This window comes from Monodelphis domestica, chromosome 5 (genome assembly GCF_027887165.1).
Source record: "Monodelphis domestica isolate mMonDom1 chromosome 5, mMonDom1.pri, whole genome shotgun sequence".
Classification (NCBI taxonomy): Eukaryota; Metazoa; Chordata; class Mammalia; order Didelphimorphia; family Didelphidae; genus Monodelphis; species Monodelphis domestica.
Window position 1 is genome coordinate 307,921,292 of NC_077231.1, and position 12,001 is coordinate 307,933,292.

Genomic DNA, 12,001 nt, shown 5'->3' on the forward strand with positions numbered 1-12,001 from the left:
TCTCCCTCTCCCTCTCTCCCTCTTGGTCTCTCTGTCCCTGTCCCTGTCCCCCCCTCTCACCCTCCTTCTCTCCGTTTCTCTGACTCTCTCTCCCTCTGTCTCTGTCTGTCTCTCACTTTCTCTGTCTCTTTCCCTCTCTCTATCTCTGTCTCCCTCTCCCTCTCTGTCTCTCTGTTCCTGTCTCTGTCTCTGCCCCCCCCCCCCCATCATTAAGTGACTTGCTCAGGGTCACATAGCTAGGGAATGTCCGAGGCCAGATTTGAAACCACGAGCTCCCATCTCTAAGCCTTGCTCTCTATCCACTGAGCCACCTAGCTGGCCCAGTTGAACTCTTTCTCCACCAGCTCTGCTCTTCTCCCTCCCTCCTCCCTCCTTAGTTGAGGCCCAAGGTATCTCAGGGTCACTCAGTCACTGGGCTTTGTGTCCTAATGTCTTGGATCCCTCTTGTTGGGGTTCCCCCACTCTCACAGTTAGATTTGCTTTAAAAGGTTGATTGTGTGGCACCTTAATGCCGCTTTCCTTGGGCACAAAACTGCCGGTCATAGCTGTGAATTCTCGTCTAGAATAGGGACATCTCTAAGATCGAACAGACTATAACAAACAACCTCAGGTATCTTATGGGGGAGGGTCTCTCCTTTGTTCCAGAAAAGGGAGAAGAACCATTGCCATCAGATGAAAGCCTCCTCTGGAGGAGCACACACAGAAGGGGACGGGATTCAAACAGTCTCTAAGGTGGCTTCCTTCCCTGCACTTCTGTCACTAGCCTCTAAGGCCGTCTCTTGGCATTTTTGGCCCTAATGTATTCCTGAAAACCTGTCACAAGGTGGATCTTTGTAAAATTTCCCCTGGGAACGATAGAATAATTGGAATTGAATTCTTCACCAAGAATTTAGCATGAAATAAGCTATCAATTTATCATCAAGTATTTATTAAGTGCCTGGAATAAGCCTTGAAGGAAAAGATAAAAGTGTATGATCATTTAAAAGAGCAGATTATGCTCCAAGTTCTTCAGAATGGGGAGGAATGTAGAGTCTCACACTAGGCTGGCTTCTGGTCGTCAAAAGTACAAGGGAGGGGGCAGCTGGGTAGCTCAGGGGGTTGAGAGCCAGGCCTGGAGATGAAAGAACCTGAGTTCCAATTTGGTCTCTGACCCTTCACATCTGTGTGACCCTAAGCAAGTCACTTAACCCCCACTGTATAGCCCTTACCTCTTTTCTGCCTTGGAGCCAATATAAAGTATTGATTCCAAGACAGGTATGGGTTTAAGAAACAAGAAGAAAAGAAAAAGAAAATGAAGTATGAACAACAACTCTTTCCAGCATTATCCATGATTTCTTACTTCCTAAGTCCACTGGCCCATTCTTGGTCCTGATCTTCCTTGCCTTCCCTGCAGCCTTTGTCTCTTCTGGAGAGCGTCTCCTCTGCACCTCTTTGGGACACTGCTCTCTCCTGGTACTCCTGCCTGGCTTACCCTTCCTTCTTTCCCAAGTTCCTTGGTTGAATCTTCCTCCAGGTCCCACATTCACTGTGGGCATCCCCCAGGGCTCTGAGGTACTGGCTGCTCCTCTCCCTCTATATTGTCTGCCATAGTGATTTCTTGGCTCAATGATCATCCCAATAGAGATGATTCTTATATTTATTAGTCCGGTCCTAACCTCTCGTTTGACTTTCAGTTTGTCTCCAACGCCCTCTTGTATATCTTGGAACTGGATGCGCTCCCCTCCCTCCCCATCCTTCCCATCCCTCTGGTGCCTTCCCTTATCCTGGACCAATCTTGTCTGCTTTCTTACTTCTGCTCTCCCCATGATAATGCAAGATTCTTGAAGGCAGGGACCATGGTTTTGCCTTTTGTTGGGTCCCCAGCACTTAGCCTAGAAGCTGGGTGCTTAATAAATGACTGTTACTTTGGTTCTTTTAATTGCTTACATATATTGTTTATTTGAAATCTTCCGTTCCAGACAACTAGTTACAAGGGACCTCTGGGTGTGTTAATGTGAATGGTTCATTTGGATGAGCAATATCTGCTTAGTACATTGATGGGTCTGATCTCAAGCACATGGCTACTCTCTCCAAAGAAGGGCAGGCACAGAATTGGCTAGGAGGAAAGGAAGGGGATTCAGGGTGGGGCAGTGCCTACAGAAAGCTTTTCCAAACCTTCTTCTGGAGAGCAGTTAAGACAGAGAGCAGGAGGGGAGCTCATCTAATATTCTCTGTTCAGATGAATTGACTGAGGTCAAGAAAAGTGGGGTGAAGTGTTTAAGGGTACATGAGAGGTAAGTGGCAGAACAGGGAATTGAACACAGAGCCCTTGACTACAAATCGAGCCTACTTTCCATGTGTGTCAGGTTGCCCACGGAGCCTACCTTTGGGAGGGCAAACTTCCAGCTCATAATAACCACCCTTGCTGACAGCCTAAGCAAAAAATATCAAGAGTTAAGAGGGCAGGAAGCCAGACTTCACCAATCATCTGGATTTCAAGTTCCTGTTGTTTGCTGGCCAATCGCCACGGCTGGAGGGCTGGCCATAGTGAGCGACTTCGGGGGAAACGGGTTGTATTGTTCTCCATCTTTGGCTGAACTCAACCTAGTGGACAAATACTGGGTTTTGCTTCTCAGTGTCATGTCATCCATCAGGCTTTGCCTAAGTGTGCTAAAGTCAATCTGAAGAATGAATGAAATAAGGGGCTTGGGGAGAGGACCAAAGGCTTTAGGAGACGGGTTTAAATCTGGTACTCACAGTATGATTTCCATATTGGAGGCTGGTATTCTTCAGCATCTAGAATTTAAAGAGAAAGAAAGAAATCAGTCCATCAGCCGAGAGTCAAGCCGTCAACAAGTTGTCTTCTCTAGAGAAGGCACAGCCTGTGAGCAACATTTGCATTTCTGCCCCCGAAGTGAACTGCATACTCATTTACAGGGAGGTTTTCGATAAGAGGGAGAGAACGTCAACTTCAACACTTGCGGATTCAACACCATTTTTTTCCTGGCAACGTAGCACGACAGAATCAATTGCTTCCCCATTTTTCCTGGAGCCCAGTGAATCAAAAGGATATCTTCAGTAATTAACTCCAGGGTGCCCTCCAGGAAGGTTTTCTGACAGCATGTACTTGTCTTGGAATAATAAACATAGAATTCATCATCGAGCTTCGGAGCCGACCTTTTGCCCATTTATTAAGATCACAAGAAGGGAAGTGTGTGATATTTAATCTAAAAGTTTTGCAACCCAAGCAACTGAGCTGTCCAAGCAGCAGGGCTGACAGAGCCAGGACACTGACAATTCAATGGAAACTACGGTATCTCCTCGGGCTGGGTCCAACGTGTGATGTAGAGATTTCCCAGAAAACCCATCAGTAGTCAGAAGTGTCAAAGTGGAAGAATTATAAGCAAGAGTGAAGAGCTCAATCGCTATTCATCAACCTAGAATGGGGGCTGTGGAGGAGGGGAGGAGACTGCTGCTTCGATGTTGATGGCTGCACTGACAGTTCTAAACGAGATTGAACAGTCTTCTCGAGGTCATGGGAGGCAGTGATGATACACTGGGAAAAAACACCCAACTGGGCGATGGATGATGCCATTACAAATCCCTTCTGGGTTGGTTTGCACAAGTTATAATCTCTCAGGGGCTCATTTAGAGCTAGGTGACTTGGTGAATAGAGCACCAAGCTTGGAGACGGAGGTCCTGGGTTCAAATCTGACCCAGACACTACCTTGCTGAGTGACCCTGGACAGTTCACGTAACCGCCCCCCCTCCCCCCCGTCTAGTCCTTGCTGTTCTTCTGCCTTTGCACCTATACTTCATATCAATTCTAAGACAGAAGGTAAAGGCTCCAAAATAATATAAAGTGAATGAGTTAGGTCAGATGATCTTTCTTCCTGGTCAAGATCTAAGATGCTTGCAGGTCTAAGGCCAGGGTACTGTGTGTCTCAGAGATCCAGACTTGAACTCATCTCCTCTCTGTCCAAATTCAGTGCTCACTACAATGGTCTCTGCTGTTTATATTGAATGAATGCTTGTAAACAGACTCTGAACCATTGACGGGGGATGGCTAAACAAGCTTTGGCACAAGAGTGGATCTGAATGATCACAGCATGGTAAGACATGATGAATATGATACTACATACAGGAAGATGTACATGAACAAAGGGAAGTAGTAAGGGGGAATACACAGAAATACATACATACATATATATACACACATACATGCCCTACACATATGACTATAAACTAAAATAGAGATAAATATAATTTATAAAATTATTTATTATATAATAAATATAAAATAGGGATAAATATTACTGTAATGATGCTAATAGAGACCAGCTACAACATCGTTAACATCAAATGTGTGAAAATCTAGCCAATATATGCAAGATGCATTTATGTACAATATACACACCTGGGGCTAAATAAAATAACTACAGTGATGTGAATCAAGGGCATAAGTGCAACATCATTGAAACTAAATGCTTCAGCATAGATCCAAGCTTCCCCTCAAAGAAGAGACCCAAGAAAATCTGGCAGCCTGATTCTTTGTACATGTGAAGACTCCAGGTGTGGTGTGTGGCAAATGACTTCAGCCTTTTCCATCAGTTGATGGCTTTTTCCTTGGGCTCTGTGAACATTAGATTACTCCACCCTACTTAGTCTAACAAAAACAGGAATGTCTACACCCCTACGTAAGGATTAAGTATTGAGGAGGATGGCTTATGACAGACATGTGCTAGCAAATGACAAATCAGAAATAACTGACAGACCCCTTGGCTGTCCTAAGTCAAGCTTAAGCTACCATTGGTACATATGAGATGCAGGAAAGTGATGTAAAAACCATCTATATATTTCGTGTCACTTCCACTCTCTGGCCTTTTTCAGCAGAGAGGTGGCTCTGGCGGCAGCTTGCTGAGCATTTTGGCATCTTGGCGTGGTGGCAGCTATTGTCCAGTTTGGTGGTGAGTTTTCCTTGATACTATACGGGGAGAAGCTGAGTAGCCTAGTTCAGGTGAGGCATCTTGCTAAGCTCTATTGGAGATTAAGCTGTTTCTTTTGTCCATTACCTTCCAAACACTATCCTCTTAGAAAGCCTCCAATCTTCTTCAAAGACCTTGTGGTGGAGGTCTTTGAATTCCCTCTGGCACAGGCCAGGTGGGAGAAATCCTATACCCTCGTTCTCTCTCTTCTCCTTAATTCCTTCCCTCTATATTAATTAAAATCACCATAAATTTCCAAACTGACTTGGGTATTTTATTTGGAATTTTCTCTGGCAACCAAATTAATTTAGATTAGGTCATGACCCTAAAATTATCCTTACAGCTCTTGGAGCTGGCTGGGAAAGGCGTTCGGGGACAAATAGAGGCAATATAAAACTACAAGAAATCACCAAGGACTGATTGTAAGGGAACAGGATGTAAGGTTGTGTTTTTTGCTATATAGGGATGATCTGCTAAGCATGAAGAGGGAATTTTTATGGCAGCCTTTACCCAAGTTCAGAAAGTTTTGGAAACAGAGGCATGGGGGTATTGTAGGAAGTTTTCTTCCTCAGAAATACTACTGTAAAATAACCACATGCAGGGGCAGTTAAATGACTCAGTTTCCTATCTGAAGTCTAAGTGCTGCTTCTAGGGAAGAGAGGGTTTTATCCAAACAATAATAATAATAATAGCTAGTATGTATGTAGTGCTTAAAAGTTTGCAAAGTTCTTTGCAGATACTATCTCATTCAGTTCTCACAACAATCTTGGGAGGAAGGTAATATTTCAATTTTATAGGTAAGTAAATCAAAGCAGTTAAGTGAGTTGCCCAGTCACACAGCTAAGGCAGCTGAATTTGAACCCAGATCTTCTTGATTTCAAGTGCATCATTTGACATTCTCACATAAATATTCACATGCAGGACTCAGAAGTGTGTTGCTCACAGCAATCTCTTAAGATAGACAGGGCAAGTGTCATTCTCTCAGGAGGACCTGGGTTCCAGTTCAGCCTCTGACATATACTTGCTATGTGATACTAGGCAACACCAGGTAGTTTTCTGATGTTATGTCATGGAGCATGAGTTGTTCTGATTTAGTGGAAGGCATTTTTCTTTGAGGAGTTTTCTCTACCAATGGAACCATAGGTCCAGTCCCTTCCATCTCCCCCACCCCTTGCCACAATCATGGATGAGAAAAACAAGACTCAGTGGGCTCTTCAGCATCACCCCAATTCCTGTCAGGGCTCAAAGCCAGCTCGTTTGGTGTCCAGTCTGATTCTCTTGCATGACCCTTCTTATCCTTGATATCTAAATAAAGGGGCCACATTCAACACCATGAGCCAGATTTCAAGAGCCTGTCTTAGTCATTCAGCTATGGGAGACATCAGCATTCCAGACTCTACCATTGTTTACGCCATTCCCCCTTGCCTGCTAAATGCAAGACCCCTTCTCTTAGCCAAACTTGGATTCCTTTGGGATGTCCCAAAATAGATACCTGTGCAGCAAATCCAAGCCATGTATCCTATGACCAATTTATCAATTCCTACAACATATTTTTTTGCACTTTGTCTTAGTTTTGAATTTCATTGACATAAAGGAAACTACATATTTTTTCTTTTTTTTAAAACCCTTCACCTTCCATCTTAGAATCAATACCATGTATTGATTCCCAAGGCAGAAGAGTGGTAAGGGCTAGGCAATGGGGGTCAAGTGACTTGCCCAGGGTCACACAGCTGGGAAGTATCTGAGGCCACATTTGAACCCAGGACCTCCCATCTCTAGGCCTGGTTCTTAATCCACTGAGTGACCCAGCTGCCCCCTTCATATTATTTCTAAAGACATTGGGGTCTTTTACACCAGAGAGACTAGGTTTGAAACGCCGTTGTAGAATTATTGCAAAGACGCCATTCCACCGAGCTAAGCTGGGACCAAATATTGTGGTTGTTAAAGGCAACCACAGAAAAGGCCACACTTTTGCCAGTGACAACTCAGATATCTTCTTAAAAACCATATAATTTCAGGGTGGTGAGGAGCCTTAGATGCCACCAGTCAAGTGGGTTGAATGACCTCTTCTGACACTTAATACAGACTGTATGACCATGGACAAGTCATTAACCTAAGTTTCTTCCTCAATGAAAGGAAGGTGTTGGACTGATGGCCTCTGAGGTCCTTTCTATCTATACAATTAGATCCTTGACCCACCCCCCCAATGGAATTCCCAACAAGGAGTCACCCGGCTTCTGCCTGATGTCCTCAGGGATTGTATGACTCAAATGGTTTTTGATTTGGTTTTGTCCAAAGCCTGAAATCTATCTCCCCAAGTAAAGGAGGAACACTTTAGTGTCTCACATGATCCTGCTCCACCATGAATAGGGCATGGGACAGAGTCAAGAGGAGCTGGATTTGAACCCCAGCCTCAGACCCTTATTAGCTAGGTGAGCCTGGATAAGTCACTTGCTCCTTGTAAGCCTCAGTTTCTTCAACTGTTAAAATGAGAGGGATTTGATTCCCTTTCAGCTATATCTAGGGACCTAAAATCCAAATCTAGCTCATATTTAGATAGGGTTTTGAGGTTTGCGATGTACTATACATAGATTTGACCATTATCCCCATTGGAACAGATGAGGAAACTTCTCAAAGACATCTTGGAGCTCTGGCCACTACTATGGGATACTTCTAGTGATGGTGAAGGGTGAAAGACTCTTTCCCTCTTGAGATAGCACATCTTTACTTCATTATTATTAGCAGAAACCAAATTCTAACACACTCACCTCCTGCCCCCTTTTGGCCTACTCTTCCTTCTTGTGTCCTCTGAGCCAGGAAGAGCAAGTACAGCCTTCCTTTTACATGGCAGCCCTTCAAATACTCACATATCAAGGCTCACTCCCCGCTCGCTGCACAAAGCTTCTACCTTCTGTCAATTAGCCCTCATCTGGACGGTCTCTACTCCCCTCAGCATCCCAGCTGCTCTACACTGGATGTTGCTCTCCAGATGTCTCTGCTTGTCAAAGACCTTCTTCAAATGATCACGCTCGACTCTGGCTAAGTCTTTGACTTCCAGGGCTCTGTAATCTTCTTTCCTAGGACTATTGACTTATCTTATTTGCCTGGATTTGATCTCGGGTCTTTGAGCATCGAGTGCCCGTCTTGCCCTAAGTCAGCTACTACAACCATCTTGCCCTTTCCTCAGCCTCCAGCAAGGACAACTTCCTAACTTCAGTTAATGGTGGCTTCCTTGAATCCATTCTGGGATGCTGGATTTTCTCAGTAGAAAATGTTTTAATTAAACAGAGCACAAAACAGCAAAGGCAATGGTCATCAATTTTTTTTTGTATTTCCTTTTGGGAAGCATTAGCCCTAAATCATGGCATTCAAATCTCAGAACTGTAAAATGCCAAGGCTTTGAGGAACAAGAACCTAAGGCAATGGCCATCAATTGAAGGCGTGTGGAACAAATGATGGCATATAGGAATATAATGGAATACGATTGGGCTTTAAGAAACAGAGATTGGGACAGTTTCAGAGACACCTGGGAAGACTTGTGCAATGAGGAAAAGTCAAGTGAGGACCATAATAGCAACACTGTAGTGACGACCAACTTCAAGACTGAAGAACGTTGGGATCCACACAGTAATCAATCACCAGTGTTGAAGAATGCTGCCTACTTCCTGACAAGGATCTAATGGGCTAAATAGGTAGAATGATGAGCACATTTAGAGGCTTGGTCAAAGTGGTCATTTATTTTCCTTGACTATGCACATCTGTTACAAGGGGTACATTTTTCTCCTTCCTCCCTCCCTTCCTTCTTCCTTCTCTTTCTCCTCCTCCAAAGATAAAATGAATATTTGTTGGTTGAATAAATGATTTGTGAATGTTTCTGGCTTTTGTTTGACTGTCAGCTTTCTCATCAGCCTCCTTCCAATGGAGAGTATATAATGTCATAGATTGGTTAGCTGGAATTTCCATCTCTGAGTGTTTGTCCTCAGATAGGACAAAGAGAATATCTACCTTCCTATACCTTTTAAGAAAAAAAAAAAAATATATATATATATATATATAGAGAGAGAGAGAGAGAGAGTGATGCGCATGTAAAACCCAGAGGAATTGCTAGTAGATCTGTATTATAAGGATATAATTTAGTGTGAGAAGAGGCATCATGGAAAAGTGGATAGAGGGGAGGTCTTGGTCTCAGGAAGTCCTAGATTCAAGTGGTACCTCAAAGACACCCTGACTATGTGACCAATGGCCATGCCATTTAAGACTGTGTTACAAAGGAATTGTTGGTTTGTCTAGGTGGAGGCATTTTGCTCACTGGAAAAATTCATTCAGATGAAGCTGAAGATTCAAACTCCTCATTGGGAGGAAGGGGTTGACTAAGACTGACATGGAGCAGCAGCTGAAACTCTAACCAGGCTCTGAGCCCACCTATCCTCACATGCATTAATGTTCTGCCAGCTATTTTCCTCCCTCCATCAGCCAGACCCACATTTCCATCGTTGCTCTCTTGACGGCCACCAGAGAACATTTCTACTCCTTCCTCAAAGATCTGAAACCTGTAATTAGACAATGACTGCCTCTATCCCTGAAAACCATTTTTTTTTGCCTTGTAAAAGAATCTAGAATGATGCAGTCATTAGCCAAGCTTCAGTGAAGCCACAGTAATTGCCTAAAATCCAAGGATGTGCTTGACAACCCACAGAACAGAAGATGTTTGTGGAGACTGGAAGCAATTTGTCAAGAGACATTCAACAGAGACTTTTTAGCAGTATGCAACAAGTTGGAGGTCGTGGCTATTTCTCTCTCCTATGCATGGTGGTGTTCAAAAAGGGTCAAGGAGTGTCTATTCTTCGTGTGTATGTGTGTGTGTGTGCCTGTGTACACAATATAGGGAGATTTTAGGTATCATCTAGTCCAGATTCCTTATTTCACACAAAAAGAAACAGGCTAAGTGAATTGAATTGCTTAAATTTATGCAACTTAGATTTTCTTTTATATTGGACCATAAGATTGTAGATTATCAGAATTGGAAGGGATCGTAAAAGTCATTTAGTCCAACTCGACCATTTTATAGATGAGGAAATTGGGACCTAATGGAGAAGGGATTTATCTCTAGCCACACAAGGAATTGATTGATCATCATCTCTATTTTACAGATGTGAACAGTGAAGCTCCTAAATGTTAAGTGGTCAGGGGATCATAGATATAAAGTTGGAAGGCTCTTCATCGTTGAGTCCAACCTCTTCATTGTACAGAAGCGAAAATTGAGACCCAAAGTGGAAGTAACCCACCCAAGGTCACACAGGTAATAAGTGGTCAAGACAACATTTGAACCCAAGTCTTTCCTTTGATTCTAGATACACCCTTTGCAATTATTTCTTTGTTTCCATGTTGTGTAGGACCTGGGATTTCATCATTATAGAGGAGCTCTCAGTGGGGAGATTCCTTCTAGCAATGCAAATGTGTGGCAATTCTTTTAAAAATTTATTTACTTATTTTTAATATTCACATAAAAAACTATTTTGAGTTCCAAATCCTCTCCTTCCCTCACCCTTCTCTATCCATTGAGAAGTCAAAATGATATCAATTATACATATGAATTCATGCAGAAACCTATTTCCATACAATTGATACTATTAGACAACTCTCAAAGGCACTTTGATACCATTAAGTATCAGAAGTAGGACTTAAAACTGGGTCTTCTTGACTCCAAGACTCGCCCTCTATCCATTACCTCTACCTGCCTGGTAAAGCCAGTTCCCTGAGGGCAGGACCTCCAGTCCGTTCAATTTTGTATCCTCTAGACCCTACCATGAACACTCTTCACCTAGTGGCTGTCTAATTGATGCTAGATGAGTTGAATTGAATGGAAGTCAGCAGCAGAACAGAGTGATATCACAGAACCAGCATTAACTAGCTGAAGAGTGAGTCCCGCTCAGTAGATCTTAAATCTTGAACTGGACAATTAAGAGTGAGGTGGCCAGGGGTAAGTCCTTTCATCTTAGTTTTCTCATCTTAAAATGAGGATTGGAATGTCAACAGCACCCATTCACAGGTTTGTGACAAGAAAAGTGCTTGGTAAGCCTTAAAGAAAGGGCTATAGAAATGTGAATGATGAGCCTTCTCTCCTGACTCCAGGCTTTAGAGGTCTTCTAGTAATCCTGCCACCTGGCTTTCTTTTATTAAATCTACTTTCAAGTCAAGGACTCTAAAAGATGGAATTGCTTTGCCACACCATGTTTTCGGGAGACTGTAGAAAGCCATATTATCTTAACCTAATATACAGAGGTCAAAAAATGGGGTGCTAGCACTGTGTTAATCCTCAAATCCAGTAATATATCTATAACCACATTTCTGCCTAAGTCTTCTTCCAGGTATAACTTCTCATGATCCTATAATAATTCAAATGGAAATAGAAAAGGATCGAAAACAGGGGGTAAAAGGAGAGGAGAGAATTTCTCCTTTTCTCCTAGAGGAGTAATTAAAATCTGAAAATCAGGTTAACATTAGCATAATATAAAAGAGATGATTGCAGGAACGCAAGAAGTCAACCTGTACCCAGAAAATTTGTCATCAGAACCCGAAAGGTTTTAATTTCTTAGGAAAAGGAAAAATGGAAATGAAGAATGTTATAGAAGAGCAAAAATGAATATAATAGATATTCTTAGGAAGAGCTAGCTGATTAAATGTTTGCTAATAAGGTTAATTAAGTTTCTGTACAAACAAAATCAATGCAATCAAGATTATAAGAAAAGGAGAAAGCATAGAATTCTCACGGGGTGATGAGTTCAATGAGTCAAGAGCATGATAGTAGACCCATGAGAGCTAATGCAAGTCTTTGATACTATTAGAATCTTATTTCAAAAAGTGACTAAAATATCTCTACCCTTTAACCAAGGCATTCTCTTGCTAATCATATTCCCCTAGTAGCTCAAAAATGGCAAGAAAAATCCTATAATCGCCAAAATAGTCATAGCACTAGCTTTATGGTAGAAAAGACCTAGAAGCAAGTAGACATTCACTGCCTGGAGAATGACTGAACC

General features: G+C 42.6%; 1 protein-coding gene across 2 annotated transcripts in view; it reads right to left on the reverse strand.

Annotated features, from left to right (window-relative positions):
- The window catches only part of CHN2 (chimerin 2), a 311,920-nt gene that overhangs the window by 136,493 nt on the left and 163,426 nt on the right, over nt 1-12,001 (reverse strand). For both annotated transcript variants that reach the window (XM_007505262.3, XM_007505263.3), the window contains exon 2: nt 2,737-2,775. In XM_007505262.3, coding sequence (XP_007505324.1) covers nt 2,737-2,775 — 39 coding nt within the window. The remainder of the gene's footprint in view (nt 1-2,736; nt 2,776-12,001) is intronic.